The sequence below is a fragment of the Ranitomeya variabilis genome, chromosome 1, assembly GCF_051348905.1.
Source record: "Ranitomeya variabilis isolate aRanVar5 chromosome 1, aRanVar5.hap1, whole genome shotgun sequence".
In the NCBI taxonomy this organism is placed as follows: Eukaryota; Metazoa; Chordata; class Amphibia; order Anura; family Dendrobatidae; genus Ranitomeya; species Ranitomeya variabilis.
This window is the reverse complement of record NC_135232.1, coordinates 594,865,334-594,890,803: the sequence shown is the minus strand read 5'-3', so window position 1 is coordinate 594,890,803 and position 25,470 is coordinate 594,865,334. Positions and strand designations below refer to the sequence as shown.

General features: G+C 42.9%; 1 protein-coding gene across 1 annotated transcript in view; it reads right to left on the bottom strand.

The window, feature by feature from the left end:
- The window catches only part of NTRK1 (neurotrophic receptor tyrosine kinase 1), a 107,884-nt gene extending 89,384 nt beyond the window's left edge, over nt 1–18,500 (bottom strand). Inside the window, exon 1 of the mRNA XM_077258711.1 lies at nt 17,559–18,500. Within this exon, the coding sequence (XP_077114826.1) occupies nt 17,559–17,794 (236 nt within the window). The 5' untranslated portion in view covers nt 17,795–18,500. The remainder of the gene's footprint in view (nt 1–17,558) is intronic.
- Nucleotides 18,501–25,470: the final 6,970 nt, after the last annotated feature.

Here is a 25,470-nt window from a genome sequence, read left to right as displayed (position 1 = left end):
TAACCAGTATATTCGCTCATCACTAATATCTACCTTTGTGTAGCATACGTAGCTCCCCTGGAGCTGGGAAACGTTCTCATCTACGGAGACCTCAATGCAAGAATGGGAAGGGAAAGAGATTACCTGACCACGGATACAAACGTCTATATACACAGATATTGACTGTGACAACCCAGTGCACACAGCTTCGACTGCATAGTCAATAAAAGTGTCAGAACACTGCTGAACCTATGCCAAAACCTCGTATCTGCAATGGCAGCACCAAGTCAAACTCATTGGAAGACACACTGAAAACTCCCAAATGGGCAGCAGCGTGATAGACTATGCCATCACAGATATGGACCCCACAAACAGTGGCACCTTTATAGTCACCCTATAAACCCATCTGTCAGACCACAAACAACTGCTCTCTTACATTAAATCCACAAACAAATAACCCTCAGAAACTTTGCAGCAGATCGCCTATTTAGCTTTCCTCCATCCTTCAAATGGTCCAAGGTGTCGGTCCCAAAATATACAGATGGCATCAATCGACCCTTTGATCAAGGAAAAGCTCCAATGCTTCCATAATAACGTATATTAACCTAGAACGAGAACACCTAGTGGGAAGGGACCTTAACGACATACTCTGTGCCACGGCAGAAATGTCACACCTGAAAAGGTGCAGCTACAAGAGGCCAAGTAAACAAAATCCCAACAGCTGGTTTGACAAGGATGTAAAACCATAAGGTAGGCCGTAAGAACAGTCTAGAATTAAAAAAAACACAGAGACCCAAACAACCCCACTCAGTGAAGCACATCACACCACAAAATTACAAATCCATCCTCAGAAGGAAAAAGCAAAATCACATTTACACCAACCGTAAAAGCAACAACCTCCAAATCCAGAGTGGCAACATCTGGCTCCAGTACTTCAAGGACCTTTGCAAAAGACATCCCAAGTGAAGACCTGAACCCGGCACAAAAAGAGCTTGTGAACAAACTGAAGGATATGGAGGAAAAATTCAAAAGACTTCCAAAACCTTCTGAACATACCAATTACACTGATAGAAATAACTGAAAGGATCACACTGATAAAAGGTAAAAAAAGCCAGCGGCCCAGACAGAGTCCTCCCAGAAATGCTGAAATACAGTCCTCCAGACATCCAAGCTGCGATGGCAAAACTATTCAACATTGTACTGCAGGCTGGCTACATCTCCAAAAACTAGAACCAAGGACTCACTCTATAAACTATACACAAAATCGTGGACAAGTACGACCCAGCAAACTATTGGGGGATATGTGTCAGTAGCAACGTGGGGAAACTCTTCAACTGCATCCTAAACAAGTGGATCCTCACCTTCAACACCCAACATCCTCAGCAAAAGCCAAGTAGGCTTCATACCAAACCATCGCACCACAGACCACATCTACACTCTGCACAGCCTCATCAAGAACCACGTCCACCATACAAAGCATGGGAGGATCTATGCCTACTTTTGGGACTTCAAGAAGGCCTTTGACTCAGTGTGGCACCCAGGGCTATTACTAAAACTGCTGGGGAGTGGAATTAGGGCAGCACGGTGACTCAGTGGTTAGCACTGCAGTCTTGCAGTGCTGGAGTCCTGGGTTCAAATCCCACCATGGACAACATCTGCTTGTATATTCTCCCCGTGTTTGCATGGGGTTCTCCGGTTTGCTCCCACACGCCAAAGACATACTGATAGGGAATTTATATTGTGAGCCTCAATGGGGACAGTGATCATAATGTATGTAAAGCTCTGCAGAATATGTTAGCAATATATAAAAATAAAAATGTATTTAATAGGAGGCAGAACATATGTCATCCAAAGCGTGAAGAAGGTGGACGGCTTATTCCCAACAGAGCTGTGGAGTGAGACAGGCCTGCAGCCTCAGTCCATCGCTCTTCAACATTTACATCAACGAGCTGAACTCACCTTCCATGACACACAGGTGAAATTTCTGCTGTATGCTGACCTGGTGCTGCTATCACCAACTGAGAGAGGTCTCCACAATAATCTGAAAATCCTAGAGACATCCAGCACCACATGGGCACTGCCCATGTCAACCGGAAGAAACCTAATATCATGGTGTTCCAGAAAAGAAACCAGCTAGACATCCCCCCTTCATAATAGTCAACTGTCCACTTACAGAAACCAACAAGTACACCCAGCCGGGCCTAGACCTCAGCCAATAAGGGAGCTTTAAGAAAGCCATAGGGTTGCTGAAAGACAAGGGTTGCAAACCCTTCCATGCCATCAGAAGATGTCTGCACCATCTGAAGGCACCTGATACATCATTGGCCCAATTCTTCTGTAGGGCAGAGAAGTCTGGGGTCCAGTTTCAACCCCAAACTTGTCAAAGTGGGACGCTCGGCCAACAGAAATAAGCCACTGAGAATTCTGCAAACACCTCCAAGTCCATCGGAGCACATCAAGGAGCGCGTGATGAGAAGAGCTGGACAGATTCTCACTCTGCCTTGCAATCCATAAGAAGACGCTATCACTCAAAGCTCATCTACAATGTAGTCCCAGCTCCTGCCATCACAAAGCCTTGCTACACCAGGAAGCACCAGGAGAACGAAGCCTCCCAACACAAGTCATCCCAAACCAGCCTGACCAAGCCACCAACCTGCATGATCTGACAAAAGGTGAAATCCGGAAGATAGTAAATGAAGGCCAAGAGGAATATCTCAGCATCTGGAAGAACGACATGAAAAACTCCCGGAGACTGACGCTATGCCAGATACTACAGAGAGAATACACTCTGGCCCCATACCTAGAGGAACGTGCAAACCTCAAAGAGCGATAGATCTTGGGACGGTACAGACTGAGCCCACAGCCTTCTCATCGAATCCTGGCGGGACCGACAAAACTACAAGCCCCGAGAGAGCAGACTCTGCCAGCAGCGCCCCCAGGAGGCTGTAGAGGATGAGGCCCACTTCTTGCTGATGTGCCCCATATACTGCAGTAAGGGACACTTCAGGAAACTCTGATCTCCTCCCAGACTTCATCTCCATACCTCGGTACCCCACCCTGGATGCGGACCTATTCCCATCCCCCCATTATTTTACCACTTGCTTTGGCGATGCTACATGTAGTAGTCCAATAAAGCCCGTCTGAATAGATAGACAGATATGAGGAGTGCGTCACCCCCATCATCCAGACCCTCGCTAGCCTCTACAGGTTGCACAGCTGCAGGTTTGGTGCAGTGTACAATCCCCAGTTGGTCTCGGAGACATTTCTACGTATACACAACACACTCCACTTAAAAGCCCTGTAAGGTGATATCTCCCAATATGCAGAGCAGCCTTCATGTGCCCCCCCATCACCATCACTGCCCAGACCCCCACTACATGGCCTCCATTACTCTACTAGGGAGTTAACCCCTTAGTCGCTGTATAATGTCATTGGGAGGGACCACCAGCTGTACTGTGTCTGCAGGGCGGCAGGATGGACAACCTAGAGGGACAAGTAACCTAACCCCTGGTACCAGCCCCCAGACATTATCACGCATGATAGGATTAGATACACGGCTCAGCAGACAGTATCACACAGGATAGGATTAGATACATGGCTCAGCAGACAGTAACACACAGGATAGGATTAGATACACAGCTCAGCAGACAGTATCACACAGGACAGGATTAGATACACGGCTCAGCATACAGTATCACACATGATAGGGGTTAGATACACAGCTCAGCAGATATTATCACACAGGATAGGATTAGATACACGGATCAGCATACAGTATCACACAGGATAGGATTAGATACACGGATCAGCATACAGTATCACACAGGATAGGATTAGGTACACAGCTCAGCAGACCGTACCACACAGGATAGGATTAGATACACAGCTCAGCAGACAGTATCACACAGGATAGGATTAGATACACAGCTCAGTAGACGGTATTACACAGGATAGGATTAGATATACGGCTCAGCAGACAGTATCACACAGGATAGGATTAGATACACAGCTCAGCAGACAGTATCACACACCATAAAATTAGATACACAGCTCAGCAGACAGTATCACACAGGATAGGATTAGATACACGGCTCAGCAGACAGTATCACACAGGATAGGATTAGATACAGGGCTCAGCAGTCAGTATCACACAGGATAGGATTAGATACACGGCTCAGCAGACAGTATCACACAGGATAGGATTAGATACACAGCTCAGCCGACAGTATCACACAGGATAGGATTAGATATTTGTATTATTATTATTATTATTATTATATATTTGTATCATATTATATATTGGTATTATTATTTTGCATTGTTATTATTATTTATATCATATATTGGTATTATTAATTACATATTGATATTACAGTATTATTATTATTATTATTATTTATTATTATAGCGCCATTTTTTCCATGGCACTTTACATGTGAGGAGGGGTATACATAATATAAACAAGTACAATAATCTTGAACAATACAAGTCACAACTGGTACAGGAGGAGAGAGGACCCTGCCCGCGAAGGCTCACAATCTACAAGGGATGGGTGAGAATACAGTAGGTGAGGATAGAGCCGGTCGTGCAGTGGTTTGGTCGATCGGTGGTTACTGCAGGTTGTAGGCTTGTCGGAAGAGTATATTTATGTTATATATTGGTATTATCATTATATATTGGTATTATTATTTTTATCATATATTGTTGTTATTATTATTATATATTGGTATTATTATTTATATAATATATTAGTATTATTTACATATTGTTGTTATTATTATATATTGGTATTATTATAATTGTATTATTATTTTCCTTATTTATACAATTTGTTATGGGACGAACAGGAGATTTCCACATTTGTGCCATGAACTCCACAGGGCTTCCACAACTCATACAAGGAGGGAAGCTGCCTCCAGGGAAATGAGGGCAGCAGCCCCATGCAAGGGGCTATATCAGGAGTTGCTAAGGAGGGGCAATAAACAACTACTACTGATTGGTCCTCCAGCCGCGGCTGTTACACCCATTATGCTAAAATACCCCTCCCCCAGAGACACCCAGCCTCATCTTAAAAATAGGGTGGGAACATAGCAATCTTCCACACTGTGAGTAGTAACACCCCTTCCCCCAAGCAATCAGGATGAGCCCACCCTACAGTCAAGTGCAATAGTATCACATAGGATTAGATACAATAGATAGAATATTCTGTAACAAAGTATCAGTACAATACAATACCGCCATACAGTGCTCATAGAATACTGTCATATAGTACTCATACAATTCCGCCATACAGTACTTCTAGAATACTGTCATATAGTACTCATACAATACCGCCATACAATGATCATACAATACTGTCATATAATACTCATACAATACCGCCATACAGTGCTAATACAATACTGTCATATAGTACTCATACAATACCGCCATACAATGGTCATACAATCCTGTCATATAGTACTCATACAATACCACCATACAGTGCTCATAGAATACTGTCATATAGTACTCATACAACACTGCCATACAGTACTCATAGAATACTATAATATAGTATTCATACAATACCACCATACAATGATCATACAATACTGTCATATAGTACTCATACAATACCACCATACAGTGATCATACAATACTGTCATATAGTACTCATACAATACCGCTACAGTGCTCATAGAATACTGTTCATATAGTACTCATACAATACCGCCATGCAATGATCATACAATACTGTCATATAGTACTCATACAATACCGCCATACAGTGCTCATAGAATACTGTCAAATAGTACTCATACAATACCGCCATACAGTGATCATACAATTCTGTCATACAGTACTCATACAATACTGCCATACAGTGATCATACAATACTATCATATAGTACTCATACAACACTGCCATACAGTACTCATAGAATACTATAATATAGTATTCATACAATACCACCATACAATGATCATACAATACTGTAAAATAGTACTCATACAATACCGCCATAGAGTGATCATACAATACTGTCATATAGTACTCATACAATACCGCCATACAGTGCTCATAGAATACTGTCATATAGTACTCATACAATACCGCCATACAGTACTCATAAAATACTGCCATATAGTACTCATACAATACCTACCATACCACCATACAGTGCTCATACAATATTGTCATATAATACTTATACAATACCGCCATACAGTGCTCATGCAATACTGTCTTATAGTGCTTATACAATACCGCCATACAGTGCTCATACAATACTGTCATACAGTACTCATAGAATACTGTTCATATAGTACTCATACAATACCGCCATACAATGATTATACATTACTGTCATATAGTACTCATACAATACCGCCATACAGTGCTCATAGAATACTGTCAAATAGTACTCATACAATACCACCATACAGTACTCATAAAATACTGTCATATAGTACTCATACAATACCTACCATACCACCATACAGTGCTCATACAATATTGTCATATAATACTTATACAATACCACCATATAGTGCTCATACAATACAGTCATAGAGAACTCATACAATACTGCCATACAGTGCTCATACAATACTGTCATATAGTGCTTATACAATACCGCCATACAGTGCTCATACAATACTGTCCATAGTGCTCATACAATACCGCCACACAGTGCTCATACAATACTGTCATATAGTACTCATACAGTAACACCAAACAGTGCTCATACAATACTGTCATATAGTACTCATACAATACTGCCATACAGTGCTCATACAATACTGTCAAATAGTACTCATACAATACCGCCAAACAGTGATCATAAAATACTGTCATATAGTACTCATACAATACCGCCATACAGTGCTCATAGAATACTGTCATATAGTACTCATACAATACCGCTATATAGTGATCATACAATACTGTCATATAGTACTCATACAATACCGCCATACAGTGATCAAACAATACTGTCGTATAGTACTCATACAATACCACCATACAGTGCTCATATAATACTGTCATATAGTACTCATTCAATACCTACCATACCACCATACAGTGCTCATACAATATTGTCATATAATACTTATACAATACCACCATATAGTGCTCATACAATACAGTCATATAGAACTCATACAATACCGCCATACAGTGCTGTGCTCATACAATACTGTCTATAGTGCTCACACAATACCGCCATACAGTGCTCATACAATACTGTCATATAGTGCTCATACAATTCCCGCCACACAGTGCTCATACAATACTGTCATATAGTACTCATACAGTAACACCAAACAGTGCTCATACAATACTGTCATATAGTACTCATACAATGCCGCCAAACAGTGCTCATACAATACTGTCAAATAGTACTCATACAATACCGCCAAACAGTGATCATAAAATACTGTCATATAGTACTCATACAATACCGCCATACAGTGATCATACAATACTGTCATATAGTACTCATACAATACCGCCATACAGTGCTCATAGAATACTGTCATATAGAACTCATACAATACCGCCATACAGTGATCATACAATACTGTCATATAGTACTCATACAATACCGCCATACAGTGCTCATAGAATACTGTCATATAGTACTCATACAATACCGCCATTCAGTGCTCATATAATACTGTTGTATAGTACTCATACAATACCGCCATACAGTGCACATATAATACTGTCATATAGTACTCATACAATACCGCCATACAGTGCTCATACAATGCGGTCTTATAGTGCTCATACAAAACCGCGCACACAGTGCTCATACAATACTGTCATACAGTGCTCATACAATACTGTCTTATAATGCTTACACAATACCGCCATACAGTGCTCATACAATACTGTCATATAGTACTCATACAAAACCGCCACACAGTGCTCATACAATACTGCCATATAGTGCTCATACAATACTGTCATATAGTGCTCATACAATACCGCCATGCAGTGCTCATACAATACTGTCATATAGTGCTCATACAATACCGCCACACAGTGCTCATACAATACTGTCATATAGTACTCATACAATACCACCAAACAGTGCTCATATAATACTGTCATATAGTACTCATACAATGCCGCCATACAGTGCTCATACAATACTGTCATATAGTACTTATACAATACCGCCATACAGTGCTCATTCAATACTGTCATATAGTACTCATTTAATACCGCCATAAAGGGCTTATACAATACTGTCATACTCATACAATACTGTCATACAGTGCTCATACAATGCCGCCATACAGTGCTCATGCATTACTGTCTTATAGTACTCATACACTGCCACCATACAGAGCTCATACAATACAGTCATATAGTGCTCCTACTCCTACAATACCAAACAGTGCTCATACAGTACAGTCATAAAGTGCTCATGCCATACAGTGCTCATTCAATACCACCAAACAGTGCTCATACAATACAGTCATATAGCGGTCATATAATACCGCCATACAGTGCTCATACAATACAGTCATATAGCGCTCATACAATACTACCAAACAGTGCTCACACAATACAGTTATATAGCGCTCATACAATACCGCCATACAGTGCTCATAGAATACCTCCATACAGTGCTCATACAGTAGTCATATAGCGCTCATATAATACTGCCATACAGTGCTCATACAATACTGTCATATAGCACTCATACAATACCACCAAACAGTGCTCATATAATACTGTCATATAGTGCTCATACAATACTGTCATATAGTACTTATACAATACTGCCATACAGTGCTCATTCAATACTGTCATATAGTACTCATTTAATACCGCCATACAGTGCTTATACAATACTGTCATATAGTACTCATACAATACTGGCATACAGTGCTCATACAATGCCGCCATACAGTGCTCATACAATACAGTCATATAGTGCTCCTACTCCTACAATACCAAACAGTGCTCATACAGTATAGTCAAAAAGTGTTCATGCCATACTGCCATACAGTGCTCATTCAATACCACCAAACAGTGCTCATACAATAAAATCAAATGGCGCTCATACAATACCGCCATACAGTGCTCATAGAATACCACCACACAGTGATCACACAATATCGTCATCTAGAGCTCATACAATACCACCATACAGTGCTTATCCAATGGTGATACAGAATTTATCATCATCTCTTTCACCACCCTGGACAACCACGGATATTATCATAACTTTATGACTACCCTGGACCATGAGCTATATTATCTTTAACCCTTTCATTAGCCTAGTGACAGTCTACCATGGAGTTTTATTATTAACCTCTCCACCATCTGAGACCATAAGTAAAATGTATTTACTTCTGACCACTCTAGACTGCCAGGAACATTATCATTATGATCACCCTTTTACCATCCTAGACCACCAAGGATTTTATTATTAACCCTATAACTTGCCCAGACCACCATAGATTTTTTAATTCTGTGTAACTACATTAGACCACCAGCGATTTTAAATTGAACCCTTTCATGACCCTAGACTACCAGGGATGTTATGACCAACACTTTAACCACCCAAAACAATCAGGGATTAACCTTTTCTACATTCTGGGTTGCCCAAGATCTTGTTATTAACCCTTTTACCACCTCAGACCACAATGTAAATTATACCTTTCAGTACCTTAGACCACCAGGAATTTTATTGTTACCCCTCAAAACCACCAGTGATATCTAATATATAAAGCTGAATGTGTGTGTGTGTGTATGTATGTATGTATGTATGTATGTCCGGGATTGGCATCTGAACCGTAGCAGCTACAGCCACAAAATTTTGCACAGTCACACGTCTGGACCCCGAGAGCGTCATAGGCTATGTTGTGAGGTGAAATTTTAACCCCGCGCTTTCCAATTCACCAAACAATTTTGCCCCTATCTACATAATGGGGAAAAAGTGAAAGGAAAAGTGTTGGAGGCGTCGCAGCTACAGGCACAAAATTTTGCACAGTCACACGTCTGGACCCTGAGAGCGTCAAAGCTATATTGTGAGGTGAAATTTTAACCCCGCGCTTTCCAATTCACCAAACAATTTTGCCCCTATCTACATAATGGGGAAAAAATGAAAGGAAAAGTGTTGGAGGCAAATTAACAGCTGCCAGATGTGAACAAGGGGGACTTAAAGAATGACAGCGATGGCACCAAAGAGTATATACTGTACAGTTGCTAAGGTGGGGCCCCAACATGGGATAATCACACCACCACGGGGATATGAACACACACACAAAATGCGCCACACACTACCACGTGCTCGAACACATATACCACCCTCAGTGCACATTTCACCACACATACACCAACCTCGCCACATAAAAGTAGAAACACAAAAGTCGCCGCTCAAAACTCGCCACGCGCAAAACTCTCCACATGCAAAACTCGCCACACGTGCAAAACTCGCCACACGCAAAACTTGCACACGCAGAAAAATTGCCACACGCAGAAAAATTGCCACATGCACAAAAGTTGCAACACATGCAAAAGTTGCCTCACACAAAACTTGCACATACTCAAAAGGCACCACACATAAAACTCGCCACGCGCAAAACTCGCCATGCGCAAAACTTGCTGCACACAACTTGCTACACTAACCTGTCACATGCAACTCGACACACAAAAAGTTGCTACACGCATGTCGCCACACAAAACTGATCTCACAAAAGTCCCTACATGCATGTCGCCACACGCAACTCAACACACACAACTTGACACACGAAACTCGCCCTAAAACACACACAAGTCTGGTATCCTTCAAAAATAAAAATCTGATTAATAAGCAGACAAACTACAAGAGCAACAAATGTACCATATAGGAATCCGGCAGCTGTCAGTCACATGACCAGTCTATTATGTGTATGTGTGAGCTAATATATACTGCCAGGGGGTGGGCTTACTGTTGGCTGGGGATTTATCAGGCTGCCATTTTAGCTTACAAATACTGAGGTAAAAATACTGACCAAATAACGTGTGAACGAGGGCTAATACAGGAGGAGATGACATACAGCTATATACTATATACAGGAGATGACACACAGGTATATACTATTTACAGGGGAGATGACACACAGGTATATACTATATACAGGAGGAGATGACACACAGATATATACTATATACAGGAGAGATGACACACAGGTATATACTATATAGAGGAGGAGATGACATACAGGTACATACTACATACAGGAGGAGATGACATACAGGTATATACTATATACAGGAGGAGATGACACACAGGTATATACTATATACAGGAGCAGATTACCTACAGGTATATAGTATATACAGGAGGAGATGACACAGGTATATGCTATGTATAGGAGGAGATGACATACAGGTATATACTATATACAGGAGATGACACACAGATATATACTATATATAGGTGAGATGACACACAGGTATATACTATATACAGGAGATTACATACAGGTATATCTAATATATAAAGCTGAATGTGTGTATGTATGTATGTGTGTATGTCCGGGATTGGCATCTGTACCGTCGCAGCTACAGCCACAAAATTTTGCACAGTCACACGTCTGGACCCCGAGAGCGTCATAGGCTATGTTGTGAGGTGAAATTTTAACCCCGCGCGTTCCAATTCACCAAACAATTTTGCTCCTATCTACATAATGGGGAAAAAGTGAAGGGAAAAGTGTTGGAGGAAAATTGACAGCTGCCAGATGTGAACAATGAGGACTTAAAGAATGAGAGCGATGGCGACAAAGAGTATATACCGTACAGTTGCTAAGGTGGGGCCCCGACATGGGATACTCACCACACACGGGGATATGAACACAAACACAAAATGCGCCACACACTACCACGTGCTTGAACACATATACCACCCTCAGCACACATTTCACCACACACACACACCAACCTCGCCACATAAAAGTCGAAACACAAAAGTCACCACTCAAAACTCGCTACATGCAAAACTCGCCATATGCAAAACTAGGCTCACGCAAAACTCGCCACACGTGCAAAACTCACCTCATGGAAAACTCACCTCATGCAAAACTTGCACACACAGAAAAATTGCCACATGTACAAAAGTTGCACCACATGCAAAAGTTGCCTCACACAAAACTTGCACATACTCAAAATGCACCACACATAAAACTCGCCACGCGCAAAACTCGCCATGCACAAATCTTGCTGCACACAACTTGCTACACTAACCTGTCACATGCAACTCAACACACAAAATGTTGCTACACGCATGTCGCCACACAAAACTCATCTCACAAAAGTCGCTACATGCATGTCGCCACACGCAACTCAACACACACAACTTGACACATAAAACTCGCCCTAAAACACACACAAGTCTGGTATTGTCCTTCAAAAATAAAAATCTGATTAATAAGCAAACTACAAGAGCAACAAATGTACCATATAGGAAATACGGCAGCTGTCAGTCACATGACCTGTCTATTATGTGTATGTGTGAGCTAATATATACTGCCAGGGGGGAGGGCTTCCTGTTGGCTGGGGATTTATCAGGCTGCCAATAGCAACCAATCACAGCTCAGCTTCTATTTTGCTACAGTTAATTAACCTGAGCTCTGATTGGTTAATATAGGCAACAAAGACATTCTCAGTATAACAAAGCTAATATATGTTGTGAAATGCTTCTATTTGCTTAGTTTTTGCCTTTTAATAATTACATTTCTATCTATTTGTTTTGTGGTTTTTGTGTGCAGAATAAATTTTTGTTAACACATTCTATTTTGCTAACAGCAGTCATTAACCCGGGCGAAGCCGGGTAGTACAGCTAGTTAGGAATATATACTTTAAAGATCCAGGTGTGGGATCATAGCCGGTAACGAAGCTACTCCAGCTCCGCCCCTGGCCGGCTATTCCCAGCGCTGCTGCAGGTGATTCATGGGTCTCTCTTTATGGGAGAATCCGGATGGAGATGGATCTTTAAAATATATTTTGTTTGTTACTCCACACCACCAGGGATTTTGTAGTTAACCCCTTCAGTACTCTAGACTAACAAGCATTTTATAATTGACCCCTTCACTACCCTAACCCACCAGGGATTTTAAAATGAAATCTCTCACTTCTATAGACCCCTTCTGTACTCTAGACCACCAGGGAGTTTATAGTTAACTCTGTTCAGTACTCTAGACCACCAGGGATTTTATAATGAGATCTCTCACTTCTACAGACCCCTTCAGTACTCTAGACCACCAGGGATTTTAGAGTTAACACCTTCAGTACTCTAGACCACCAGGGATTTTATAATGTAATCTCACACTTCTATAGACCCCTTCAGTACTCTAGACCACCAGGGATTTTATAATGTAATCTCTCACTTCTATAGACCCCTTCAGTACTCTAGACCACCAGGGATTTTATAATGTAATCTCTCACTTCTATAGACCCCTTCAGTACTCTAGACCACCAGGGATTTTATAATGTAATCTCTCACTTCTATAGACCCCTTCAGTACTCTAGACCACCAGGGATTTTATAATGTAATCTCTCACTTCTATAGACCCCTTCAGTACTCTAGACCACCAGGGATTTTATAATGTAATCTCTCACTTCTATAGACCCCTTCAGTACTCTAGACCACCAGGGATTTTATAATGTAATCTCTCACTTCTATAGACCCCTTCAGTACTCTAGACCACCAGGGATTTTATAATGTAATCTCTCACTTCTATAGACCCCTTCAGTACTCTAGACCACCAGGGATTTTATAATGAAATCTCTCACTTCTACAGACCCCTTCAGTACTCTAGACCACCAGGGATTTTATAATGAAATCTCTCACTTCTACAGACCCCTTCAGTACTCTAGACCACCAGGGATTTTATAATGTAATCTCTCACTTCTATAGACCCCTTCAGTACTCTAGACCATCAGGGATTTTATAATGAAATCTCTCACTTCTACAGACCCCTTCAGTACTCTAGACCACCAGGGATTTTATAGTTAACTCCTTCAGTACTCTAGACCACCAGGGATTTTGTAATGTAATCTCTCACTTCTATAGACCCCTTCAGTACTCTAGACCACCAGGGATTTTATAATGTAATCTCTCACTTCTATAGACCCCTTCAGTAGTCTAGACCACCAGGGATTTTATAGTTAACTCCTTCAGTACTCTAGACCACCAGGGATTTTGTAATGTAATCTCTCACTTCTATAGACCCCTTCTGTACTCTAGACCATCAGGGCTTTTATAGTTAACAACTTCAGTACTCTAGACCACCAGGGATTTTATAGATAGCCCCATTAATCCCCTATATCACCCGGAATTTTATAATAAAATCTTTCACTACTCTAGACCACTAGGGATTGTGTCATTAACCCTTTTATAGCACTAAACCAAACTACCAAAGCTTTTATAAATGAAATATTTTACTTCCATAGACCACCAGGGAGCTTATCATTAACAATTTCACTGCCTTCATTACTTTATTATTAATACTTTTGTTGCCCTAGACCACCAGGTATTTTTTAGAATAGGAAAAATAGTTTATCACAGTTTTTAAGCTTTTTAAATCTCATTGTGTAGGTGGCTGGGACATGAGGGGGCAATCATTGTGATTGTCTGAGTAGGTCACAAACCTCCTCTCGGAGACCTTGGAGCGGTCAGGACACCAGGGCTGCAAATAACCCAGATCACTCCATATTTACAACTGGTGGAAGGTTTTTTAACATCTTTATGGTGCGATGTACTTCAGGAACCTGATGTATGTATAACCCCCATTATCTGCTCGCAGAACACATCTGGACCATTGGAGCAATGTGGGGTCCAGTTCGGCTGCTCCTAGTAAGCTCCCAACTGTTGTGGTGCGACCCAAAGAGTATTCCTGCAGGGCACAGACCCTGCACCTTGGGGGGCTTCCATCAGACCCTGCCCTTTGGGGCTTCCATCAGACCCTGCACATTGGGGGGGGCTTCCATCAGACTCTGCCCCTTTGGGGCTTCCATCAGACCCTGCACCTTGGGGGCTTCCAACAGACCCTGCACCTTGGGGGGCTTCCATCAGACCCTGCACCTTGGGGGGTTTCCATCAGACCCTGCACCTTGGGGGGCTTCCATCAGACCCTGCACCTTGGGGGGCTTCCATCAGACCCTGCACCTTGGGGGGCTTCCATCAGACCCTGCACCTTGGGGGGCTTCCATCAGACTCTGCACCTTGGGGGGCTTCCATCAGACCCTGCACCTTGGGGGGCTTCCATCAGACCCTGCACCTTGGGGGGCTTCCATCAGACCCAGCACTGTGGGGGGCTTCCATCAGACCCTGCAAGTGCCGGAATTCGCTCTCCACAGCCCATGAATAAGGCAGGCCCAGCAAGGAGCGCAGTTATTAGAGGATGGGGCCATTAGCCGCACAGTGGCCGCGCTCTATAAACACTGGCCACCATTATCCCATCTTCACAATGGTATTTTTATAATTTTTGCATTTTATTCGCAACGTCATTATGAATTCTTTATGTCACCGTCTCTCACATTTACACTTATACACCATTCTTCTCCATTAAGTGGCATCACTGTTGTAAAGGCAAAAGTATATGAATAGATATATGGAGGTCCTTATTTCTTCCAATCTTCTTAAGTTGTTGGGAGCAAACTATTATTATCTGTTATCAGCCAGTCCACGCTGTGCTTTCGGTCCATCTCATAAGGATTGGACATGCTGTGACAATGTGATCTATCATGTATCGGTCTGTCTGCACCGATACAGATCTTCATATAAAGAGATAAAAAGTCTGAGAACGAGCCGGCATCAGTGTGCTCTGAGATCTGATACTACACACGGGTCTAAGGGGCGAGGATAGATGAATAGATAATAGATAGATAATAGACAGATAGATAATTAATAGATAGATGGATAATAAATAGATAATAGACAGATAGATGGATAATAGATAAGTTTGATATATAGATAGATAATAGATAGATAGTAGATAATTAATATATAGATGGATAATAGATATATAATAGATAGATAATAGATAGATAGATAATCGATAGATAGTTAGATAGATAGATAGATAGACAGAAATTAAAAAAAGAAGGCAGCAAGCTCAAGGCTTGAGAAAGGCTCATTTAGAGCCGAAACGTCGCCCAGACATGTGGGTTGAATAAATCCTGCACCTTTCTCACCGAGGATATGGAGTGCTGCCTTCTTTTTTGAATTTGTATGCATTTGGGACAATCATTGGACAGGTTGCCTGGGGGCCTTGCACCCAAAGATAAGTAGTTGTGCTGTTCCTATTTTTTACTACTAGATAGATAGATAATAGATAGATGATAGATAATAGATAGATGATAGATGGAAGGATAGATAGATAGATAGATAGATAGATAGATAGATAGATAGATAGATAGATAGAGTGATAGATAGATGGATAATAGATAGATGATAGATAATAGATAGATGATAGATAGAGAGATAAATAGATAATAGATAGGATAGATAGAGAGATAGATAATAGATGATAGATAATAGGTAGATAATAGATAGATAGAAAGATAGATAGATAATAGATGATAGATAATAAAAGATAGATAATAGTGAGATAGATAATAGATAGATAATAAATAATAGCTAGATAATAGATAGAAAGGGAATATATATTCGATTAACAAATAAAAATAGACATAAAATCAATAATAGATAGATAATATCTCCAGTAAATGATAGATATTAGATTAATAGAGAAAAACATAGTAGATAAATGAGGTACATAGACATGAGATGAATAATTGATACATAACTAGATAAGAGACAATAGATAAAATGAGATCGGTGGAAAGATTGAAATTATTTATAAACAATCAGATTATAGAGACAGTAGATAGATACTCATCAATTATGTATCTATCAAATATCTATCATCTATCTATGTATCCATCTATTATCTATAATCTATTATGTAGCTATTATCTGTCTATTATCTATCTATTATCTATCTATCTATCTATCATCTATCTATCTATTATCTATCAATCTATAATCTATCATCTATTATCTATCTATCTATCTATCTATCTATCTATCTATCTATCTATCTATCTATCTATCTATCAATCATCTATTATCTATCCCATATCTATCCATCTATTGTCTATCTACCTATCTATTATCTACATGTTATCATTACCTATCTATTATCTATCATCTCTCTATTATCTATAATGTATTCTCTTTCTGTCTCACATGTAGACTGCAGTCTCTTCTGGTAGGAATCTCTGTACTTAGATGCAGGCAGTGCGCTGCTGCCTATGTTGGCGCCATACCCCTTTCTTCCCATTATTAGCCCCTTCTCCCTCTCCGCATTTCTCTATCTCTTCTTCTCCTCATTTTACGTTTCTATTTCTAACCTAATCCGGGTACTAAACCCAAAGTGTCAGTAGATCCCGGTGAGGGATCCCAGAGATCTGCACGTCTCTCTCTCGATCACCTCCGCCCATCACACTTTTTAGTCATTTGGGTCAAGAAGAAACTTGGAGCAGAAAACTTCTACTGAGAGAGAGCAGCCGCAGAATGTGACTCACGCTTCGGTGATGTTCTCCACGTCTCGGAGGAGCGAGATGTTGCTGATGGTGTTGGGCTCCAGACATTGCAGCAAGGGCCCGTAACACCTGCAGAAGTCGGGGCAGGAGGTCACCGCGCCCGACAGAAGGGCCACCATGAGGCCAGCCAGGATCCAGGGGGGGCGCAGCACCATCTCCACGGCCAGACCGGAATCCCACTCGGGGCTCAGACGTTGACTTCTAGGCAAAGCCCTCATATTCCGGGAGGTCGCCACCACCTTAGTCCTGGTCCTGGGTGATCATGGCTGAGAGCTGTCTCCCACCACTGATGCTCCTCTGCCACCACTAATGGACCTCTTCCACCACTGATCCTCCTCTACCACCACTGATGGTCCTCTGATGTTCCTCTCCCACTTCTGATGCTCCACTCCCACCACTGATGCTCCTCTGCCAAGTCTAATGCTCGTCTCCGACCACTGATGGTCCTCTGCCACCACGGATGCTCCCTTCCCACCTCTGATACTCCCCTGCCACCTCTGATACTCCCCTGCCACCTCTGATGCTCCTCTCCGACCTCTGATACTCCCCTGCCACCTCTGATGCTCCCCTGCCACCTCTGATGCTCCCCTGCCACCTCTGATACTCCCCTGCCACCTCTGATACTCCCCTGCCACCTCTGATGCTCCCCTGCCACCTCTGATGCTCCCCTGCCACCTCTGATGTTCCTCTCCCACCCCACAGCTGCTCTCATCTGAAAGCATCAGCCCCCGTGTACAGGAGAGAGCATCAGTCTGGGATAGGGAGGGGCAGTGCAACTCTCATCATCCCACCGGGTGCTCAGCCTGCTGATGGCCACATTCATAGACACCAATAAAAATGTCCTCACACCATATCTATCCCACCGACCAGGCGGACCCCCTCATTTCTGCTCACACTGAGGAGGAAAAGGGAACTTTCTGCAGAATTAGGATCAGATGAGGGAGAAGAGTTAGAACCAGGAGAGAAGAATTTACCTAAGGATGGAGGATAGGAGATAATAGGGTAAAGGAGAAGAGAAGAGGGGAGAGGTAGGAGAGAGGGGAAAGGAGAGAAGATGGGAAAAGGGGAAAATAAGAGAGGAGGGGAAAAAGAGGTGAAAGAAGAAGTGAGGAAAGAGGGTAAAAGGGAAAAAAGGAGAAAATGGGAGAAATGAGAAAGGGGAGAAGAAAAGAAGGAAGAGAGAGAAGAGAGGACAAAAAAGAGGAGAAATGAGAGAAAGGGGAAAGGAGAGGAGTAGAGGGAACAGGAGATTAAAGGAGGGAAGAGAGGATACAATAAGAGGGAAAATGAGAGGAGAAGAAAGGGGAAACGAATGGAAAAGGAGAGTATTAGAGGGGAAAAGGGGAGACAAGCAAAAGGGGAGAAGATGAGAAGACATGGGAAAAGAGGGGAGAAGAGAGGAGCTGGCAGAAGAAGGAGAAAAGTGAGGTGAGGAGAAGTGAGGAGAGGTGAGGGGAGAGAAGAAGATTGTAGAAGAGGGAGAAAAGAAGAAGGGAAACAGGAAAAAAAGGGAAAAGTATATGCGAAGAGAGAAGAAGGAAGAAGAAGAGAATAAAGAAGAGGAAAAGAGAGAAGAGATGTGAGGAGAGGAAAAACACACCAGAGGAGAGAATAGAAGAGAGAAGAGAAGAAAGGAGGGGAGAAAAGATGAGAGGACAAGATGAAGACGTAGTATAGTCAGAATTGAAGACAGTAATGCAAGTGTGCACTGTGTGACAGCATGTCCGGACAGCGTCATGTATGTTACTCTGACCCTGTATGTATCTAATCCTATCCTGTGTGATACTGTCTGCTGAGCCGTGTATCTAATCCTATCCTGGGTGATACTGTCTGCTGAGCCGTGTATCTAATCCTATCCTGTGTGATACTGTATGCTGAGCCGTGTATCTAATCCTATCCTGTGTGATACTGTCTGCTGAACTGGGAATCTAATCCTATCCTGTGTGGTACTGTCTGCTGAGCCGTGTATCTAATCCTATCCTGTGTGATTCTGTCTGCTGAGCCGTGTATCTAATCCTATCCTGTGTGATACTGTCTGCTGAGCAGTGTATCTAATCCTATCCTGTGTGATACTGTCTGCTGAGCTGTGTATCTAATCCAATCCTATGTGATATTGTCTGCTGAGCCGTGTATCTAATACTATCCTGTGTGATACTGACTGCTGAGCTGTGTATCTAATCCTATCCTGTGTGATACTGTCTGCTGAGCCGTGTATCTAATCCTATCCTGCGTGATACTGTCTGCTGAGCTGTGTATCTAATCCTATCCTGTGTGATACTGTCTGCTGAGCTGTGTATCTAATCCTATCCTGTGTGATACTGACTGCTGAGCTGTGTATCTAATCCTATCCTGTGTGATACTGTCTGCTGAGCCGTGTATCTAATCCTATCCTGCGTGATACTGTCTGCTGAGCTGTATATCTAATCCTATCCTGTGTGATACTGTCTGCTGAGCTGTGTATCAAATCCTATCCTCTGTAATACAGTCTGTTCAGCCGTGTATCTAATCTTATCCTGTGTGATAATGTCTGCTGAGCTGTGTATCTAATCCTATCCTGTGAGATACTGACTGCTGAGCTGTGTATCTAATCCTATCCTGTGTGATACTGACTGCTGAGCTGTGTATCTAATCCTATCCTGTGTGATACTGTCTGCTGAGCCGTGTATCTAATCCTATCCTGCGTGATACTGTCTGCTGAGCTGTGTATCTAATCCTATCCTGTGTGATACTGTCTGCAGAGCTGTGTATCAAATCCTATCCTCTGTAATACAGTCTGTTCAGCCGTGTATCTAATCTTATCCTGTGTGATAATGTCTGCTGAGCTGTGTATCTAATCCTATCCTGTGAGATACTGTCTGCTGTCTGCTGAGCCGTGTATCTAATCCTATCCTGTGTGATACTGACTGCTGAGTTGTGTATCTAATCCTATCCTGTGTGATACTGTCTGCTGAGCCGTGTATCTAATCCTATCCTGTGTGATACTGTCTGCTGAGCCGTGTATCTAATCCTATCCTGTGTGATACTGTCTGCTGAGCAGTGTATCTAATCCTATCCTGTGTGATACTGTCTGCTGAGCTGTGTATCTAATCCAATCCTATGTGATATTGTCTGCTGAGCCGTGTATCTAATACTATCCTGTGTGATACTGTCTCCTGAGATGTGTATCTAATCCTATCCTGTGTGATACTGACTGCTGAGCTGTGTATCTAATCCTATCCTGTGTGATACTGTCTGCTGAGCCGTGTATCTAATCCTATCCTGCGTGATACTGTCTGCTGAGCTGTATATCTAATCCTATCCTGTGTGATACTGTCTGCTGAGCTGTGTATCAAATCCTATCCTCTGTAATACAGTCTGTTCAGCCGTGTATCTAATCTTATCCTGTGTGATAATGTCTGCTGAGCTGTATATCTAATCCTATCCTGTGTGATACTGTCTGCTGAGCTGTGTATCAAATCCTATCCTCTGTAATACAGTCTGTTCAGCCGTGTATCTAATCTTATCCTGTGTGATAATGTCTGCTGAGCTGTGTATCTAATCCTATCCTGTGAGATACTGTCTGCTGTCTGCTGAGCCGTGTATCTAATCCTATCCTGTGTGATACTGTCTGCTGAGCCATGTATCTAATCCTATCCTGTGTGATACTGACTGCTGAGCTGTGTATCTAATCCTATCCTGTATGATACTGTCTGCTGAGCCGTGTATCTAATCCTATCCTGTGTGATACTGTCTGCTGGGCCATGTATCTAATCCTATCCTATGTGATACTGTCTGCTGAGCCTTGTGTCTAATCCTATCCTGTGTGATACTGACTGCTGAGCCATGTATCTAATCCTATCCTGTGTGATACTGACTGCTGAGCTGTGTATCTAATCCTATCCTGTGTGATACTGTCTGCTGAGCCGTGTATCTAATCCTATCCTGTGTGATACTGTCTGCTGAGCCGTGTATCTAATCCTATCCTGTGTGATACTGACCGCTGAGCTGTGTATCTAATCTTATCCTGTGTGATACTGTCTGCTGAGCCGTGTATCTAATCCTATCCTGTATGATACTGACTGCTGAGCAGTGTATCTAATCCTATCCTGTGTGATACTGTCTGCTGAGCTGTGTATCTAATCCTATCCTGTGTGATACTGTCTGCTGAGCTGTGTATCTAATCCTATCCTGTGTGATACTGTCTGCTGAGCCGTGTATCTAATCCTATCCTGTGTGATACTGACCGCTGAGCTGTGTATCTAATCTTATCCTGTGTGATACTGTCTGCTGAGCCGTGTATCTAATCCTATCCTGTATGATACTGACTGCTGAGCAGTGTATCTAATCCTATCCTGTGTGATACTGTCTGCTGAGCTGTGTATCTAATCCTATCCTGTGTGATACTGTCTGCTGAGCTGTGTATCTAATCCTATCCTGTGTGATACTGTCTGCTGAGCTGTGTATCTAATCCTATCCTGTGTGATACTGTCTGCTGAGCCGTGTATCTAATCCTATCCTGTGTGATACTGACTGCTGAGCCGTGTATCTAATCCTATCCTGTGTGATACTGACCGCTGAGCTGTGTATCTAATCTTATCCTGTGTGATACTGTCTGCTGAGCCGTGTATCTAATCCTATCCTGTATGATACTGACTGCTGAGCAGTGTATCTAATCCTATCCTGTGTGATACTGTCTGCTGAGCTGTGTATCTAATCCTATCCTGTGTGATACTGTCTGCTGAGCTGTGTATCTAATCCTATCCTGTGTGAAACTGACTGCTGAGTCCTGTATCTAATCCTCTCCTGTGTGATACTGCGTGCTGAGCCATGTATGTAATACTATCTTGTGTGACTGCTGTGAAGGGGTTACAGCCGTGCACTCACCACAATGGTGGCCACCATTCACTGCTCACACCTATTCCCATGGGATCACCGAGGCGCAGTAGGACGCCGTGTGCACCCCCTGATCTGTGCCCACATAGTACCGCCACACAGTGCACGCATACTTGGCTCAGATAGAGACGCTGAGAAAATTCATATAGTCGTAGATTTAAAATTATCTGAAAAATGAACTGTTGCCATGGTAACTAATCACAGTTCAGGTTTCCTTTTGCATTCTGCTGTTAAAGAAAGAAAGCTGCGCTGTGATTGGTTGCTATGGCCTGCAAAACCTTTTTTCCTAAAGTTCCACTTTGCGGCATGGGACCAGGGAGAAGCTGTGGCAACTACCAGGCTGCCTGTCCTACTGTATATGTTATGTTCCTGGCCAGTTTTATTGTTCATCATGGGAACAGGAAGTAGCTAACATATGGCAGCCATTTTGAACCAGTATCACATTGTCACAGAGAGCTGCCCAGAAAGCCTGTGCTCTCACCACAAAGCCATAGACGTGATTCATATGAGAGGACTCCTACATTGTTCCCAATAATTTCTTGTTTTTCTTGACCTCCATCATGACTAGGAACGCCAGATCCATAAAATATTTTTATATTCAATCTCACTCCTCCGAAAAAAAACCATATCTCACTCTCACGGCCTTGTCTGTAGGAGAGGCCCATCCTTTGCTTACTCTCTAACTACAGATTGGTCACTCATAACTCAAGCTATGGCTCTTGGCCAATTCTTACATATCGGAGCCATCTTGAGATCCCTGGAGGACATCTCCAGGTCTTTTTTGCTCTCTTCTTCTTCTTAAAAGGTTTATAATGAAACAATTCTCCGATAAGCGGCCTTATCGAGGTTGACTGCTCAGGCTCACCTTGACCCAGGGTAATAGATGAAGACTGCCAAGGTCTCCTCATCCCTCATGTTGATGAGACAGGACTATGAAGCTACATAGTACAGGGGGTTCCACCCAGAAGCTCTTCATCTGCTTTATGTAAAGGCTGCAGAAGCTCCTCGCACAGTACGGTTCCTGTCTAATGATTTATGGTCATGAGAAGGGAACCTGATGAAAAACACATGGCCATTTATGCATTCTCTTTGGTCTTTCTTTATTTTGTAATCATCACAATCAAGGTCAACAAGCCCATGGGCGACTGTGGCCTTGACTTTTGGGTGGTACGTCTGGTTCATGTGAGGTTCTGGAGCGCCCGCTAGGGGTACTCGGGCTGGGTCCGATGGTTCTTAAGGGGGTGGTGACGGCAGCAGTGACCCGGTCCATGGCCCTGGGCATCCAATAAAATTAATGAAATGAGGGGGAAATAGAGTCTATAGGGAGTTAGTTCGTGACGCCACCTGTGGTGTTCGGCAATAGATGGCCGACGCTGCTTAAGAGGACCGCTGGAGCCGATGATGATGCAGCTGGGATGGTTCTGCTCCCCACAGGTGGAGTGGGGCCCAAGGGCTACCGATACTGTTGTAAGGGATCATAGATGATGGGGTGCAGCACTGAGAGTGCGGGAAATGACTGAAGGACAAAGGATTGCAGTTTCCTTTACCTTGTCAGTTGCAGGTGCAGTCCGGGGCACAGATAACAGATGATGATGGGGTCCGGGCAGCCTGGAAGCAACTTGGGATCCACCTAGCCAGGTGGATTTGGAGGCTTTCCTTTTGCGCTATTCTCTTAGGTCCTTGCTGCTTTAGGCTATGTGCACACGTTCAGGATTTCTTGCAGAAGTTTCTTGAGCAAAACCGGACATTTTCTGCAAGAAATCCGCATGCGTTTTTTGCGGTTTTTGCGCGTTTTCTTCGCGTTTTTTGCGCGTTTGTTGTGTGGATTTTTTGCATTTTTATCTGGAGATTTCACAATGCAATGATATAGTGGGAAATCCACAAAAAAATCTGCAAAATTAAAGAACATGCTGCGTTTTTTACCGCGATGTGTTTTTTGTGTGGAAAAAAAAGCATCATGTGCACAAAAATTGCGGAATGCATTCTAAATGATGGGATGCATAAAGTATGCGGTTTTTATGCATTTTTATAGCGAAAAATCCACAACGTGTGCACACAGCCTTAAGCTCTGTTCAAGTTCCTCTCCTGCATGTTGCTTCTAACTTGTATGGCAAACAGCGTGAGCCTATCACGGGCACTGCCTTTCCACTGGCAGCCCCGGCTCTTGGTCTGCTTCGGTGCCTCCAGGCATTCAGTGTGGCCAGGGAGATTGCAGTTCCCTTCCCTCCATATTCAGCTGTTGGGGCGTGCAGCACCCACAAAGCCAAGGACTCTGGCGTCCTCTTTGTCAGCGCTCTGTTCTGGGGTGAGCCTGGCTACAGCTCCACTCCCCAGGTTCTCCTCGACTTGCCTGCTCTCCTCTCAGCTTCCTCAGCTCCCCTGAAACTGGGTGTTAGAGCTCCCCCTTCCGGTCTGGAATCAGGAAGGTGTTGAATGCTGGTATTACCTGGTAAGGGGACCCCTCCTTGCTTACGGGCATGACATCACCCCCTGAGAGGAAGGCAATGCCACTGTGACAACCGGACTCCTGGGGTGCCACAGTTCCACCTGGTTCTTCAGTTTCTATTTACTTTATGGTGCCTGAAAAAAATTCTAGGGTTGATCGCTACATACTTCCAGGTCACAACTGCCTCTCCAAGCCCCCTTTATACACATATATGCTCAGTTTGGCTGAGCATGCATATGTTTTCACTTCCAGACACCTCTGGTGGAGGCCTGTCTCAAAATGAAGTAACTCAACATACCTGATTGTAAGCTTGGTTGTGCCGAAGTTAAGGTTGTCCAAGACTCATGTGAGTTCCACCTTGTTCCACATACTAAAGTGTCAGAAAAAGGTCTCGGGCCAGCCTGGGGCTCTTTGGTCCACCTGACACAATAATTTAGTTTGCTTCGAGTATGGTTTTTACTATTATAGATATACAATAGCAAAAAATAGAGACGCTGGGTTGTGCACATTCTGCAGTCACACAGGATGCATCAGCTATATGTAGTGACAAAAGTGGCTCGTCTATGGCCTGTCACA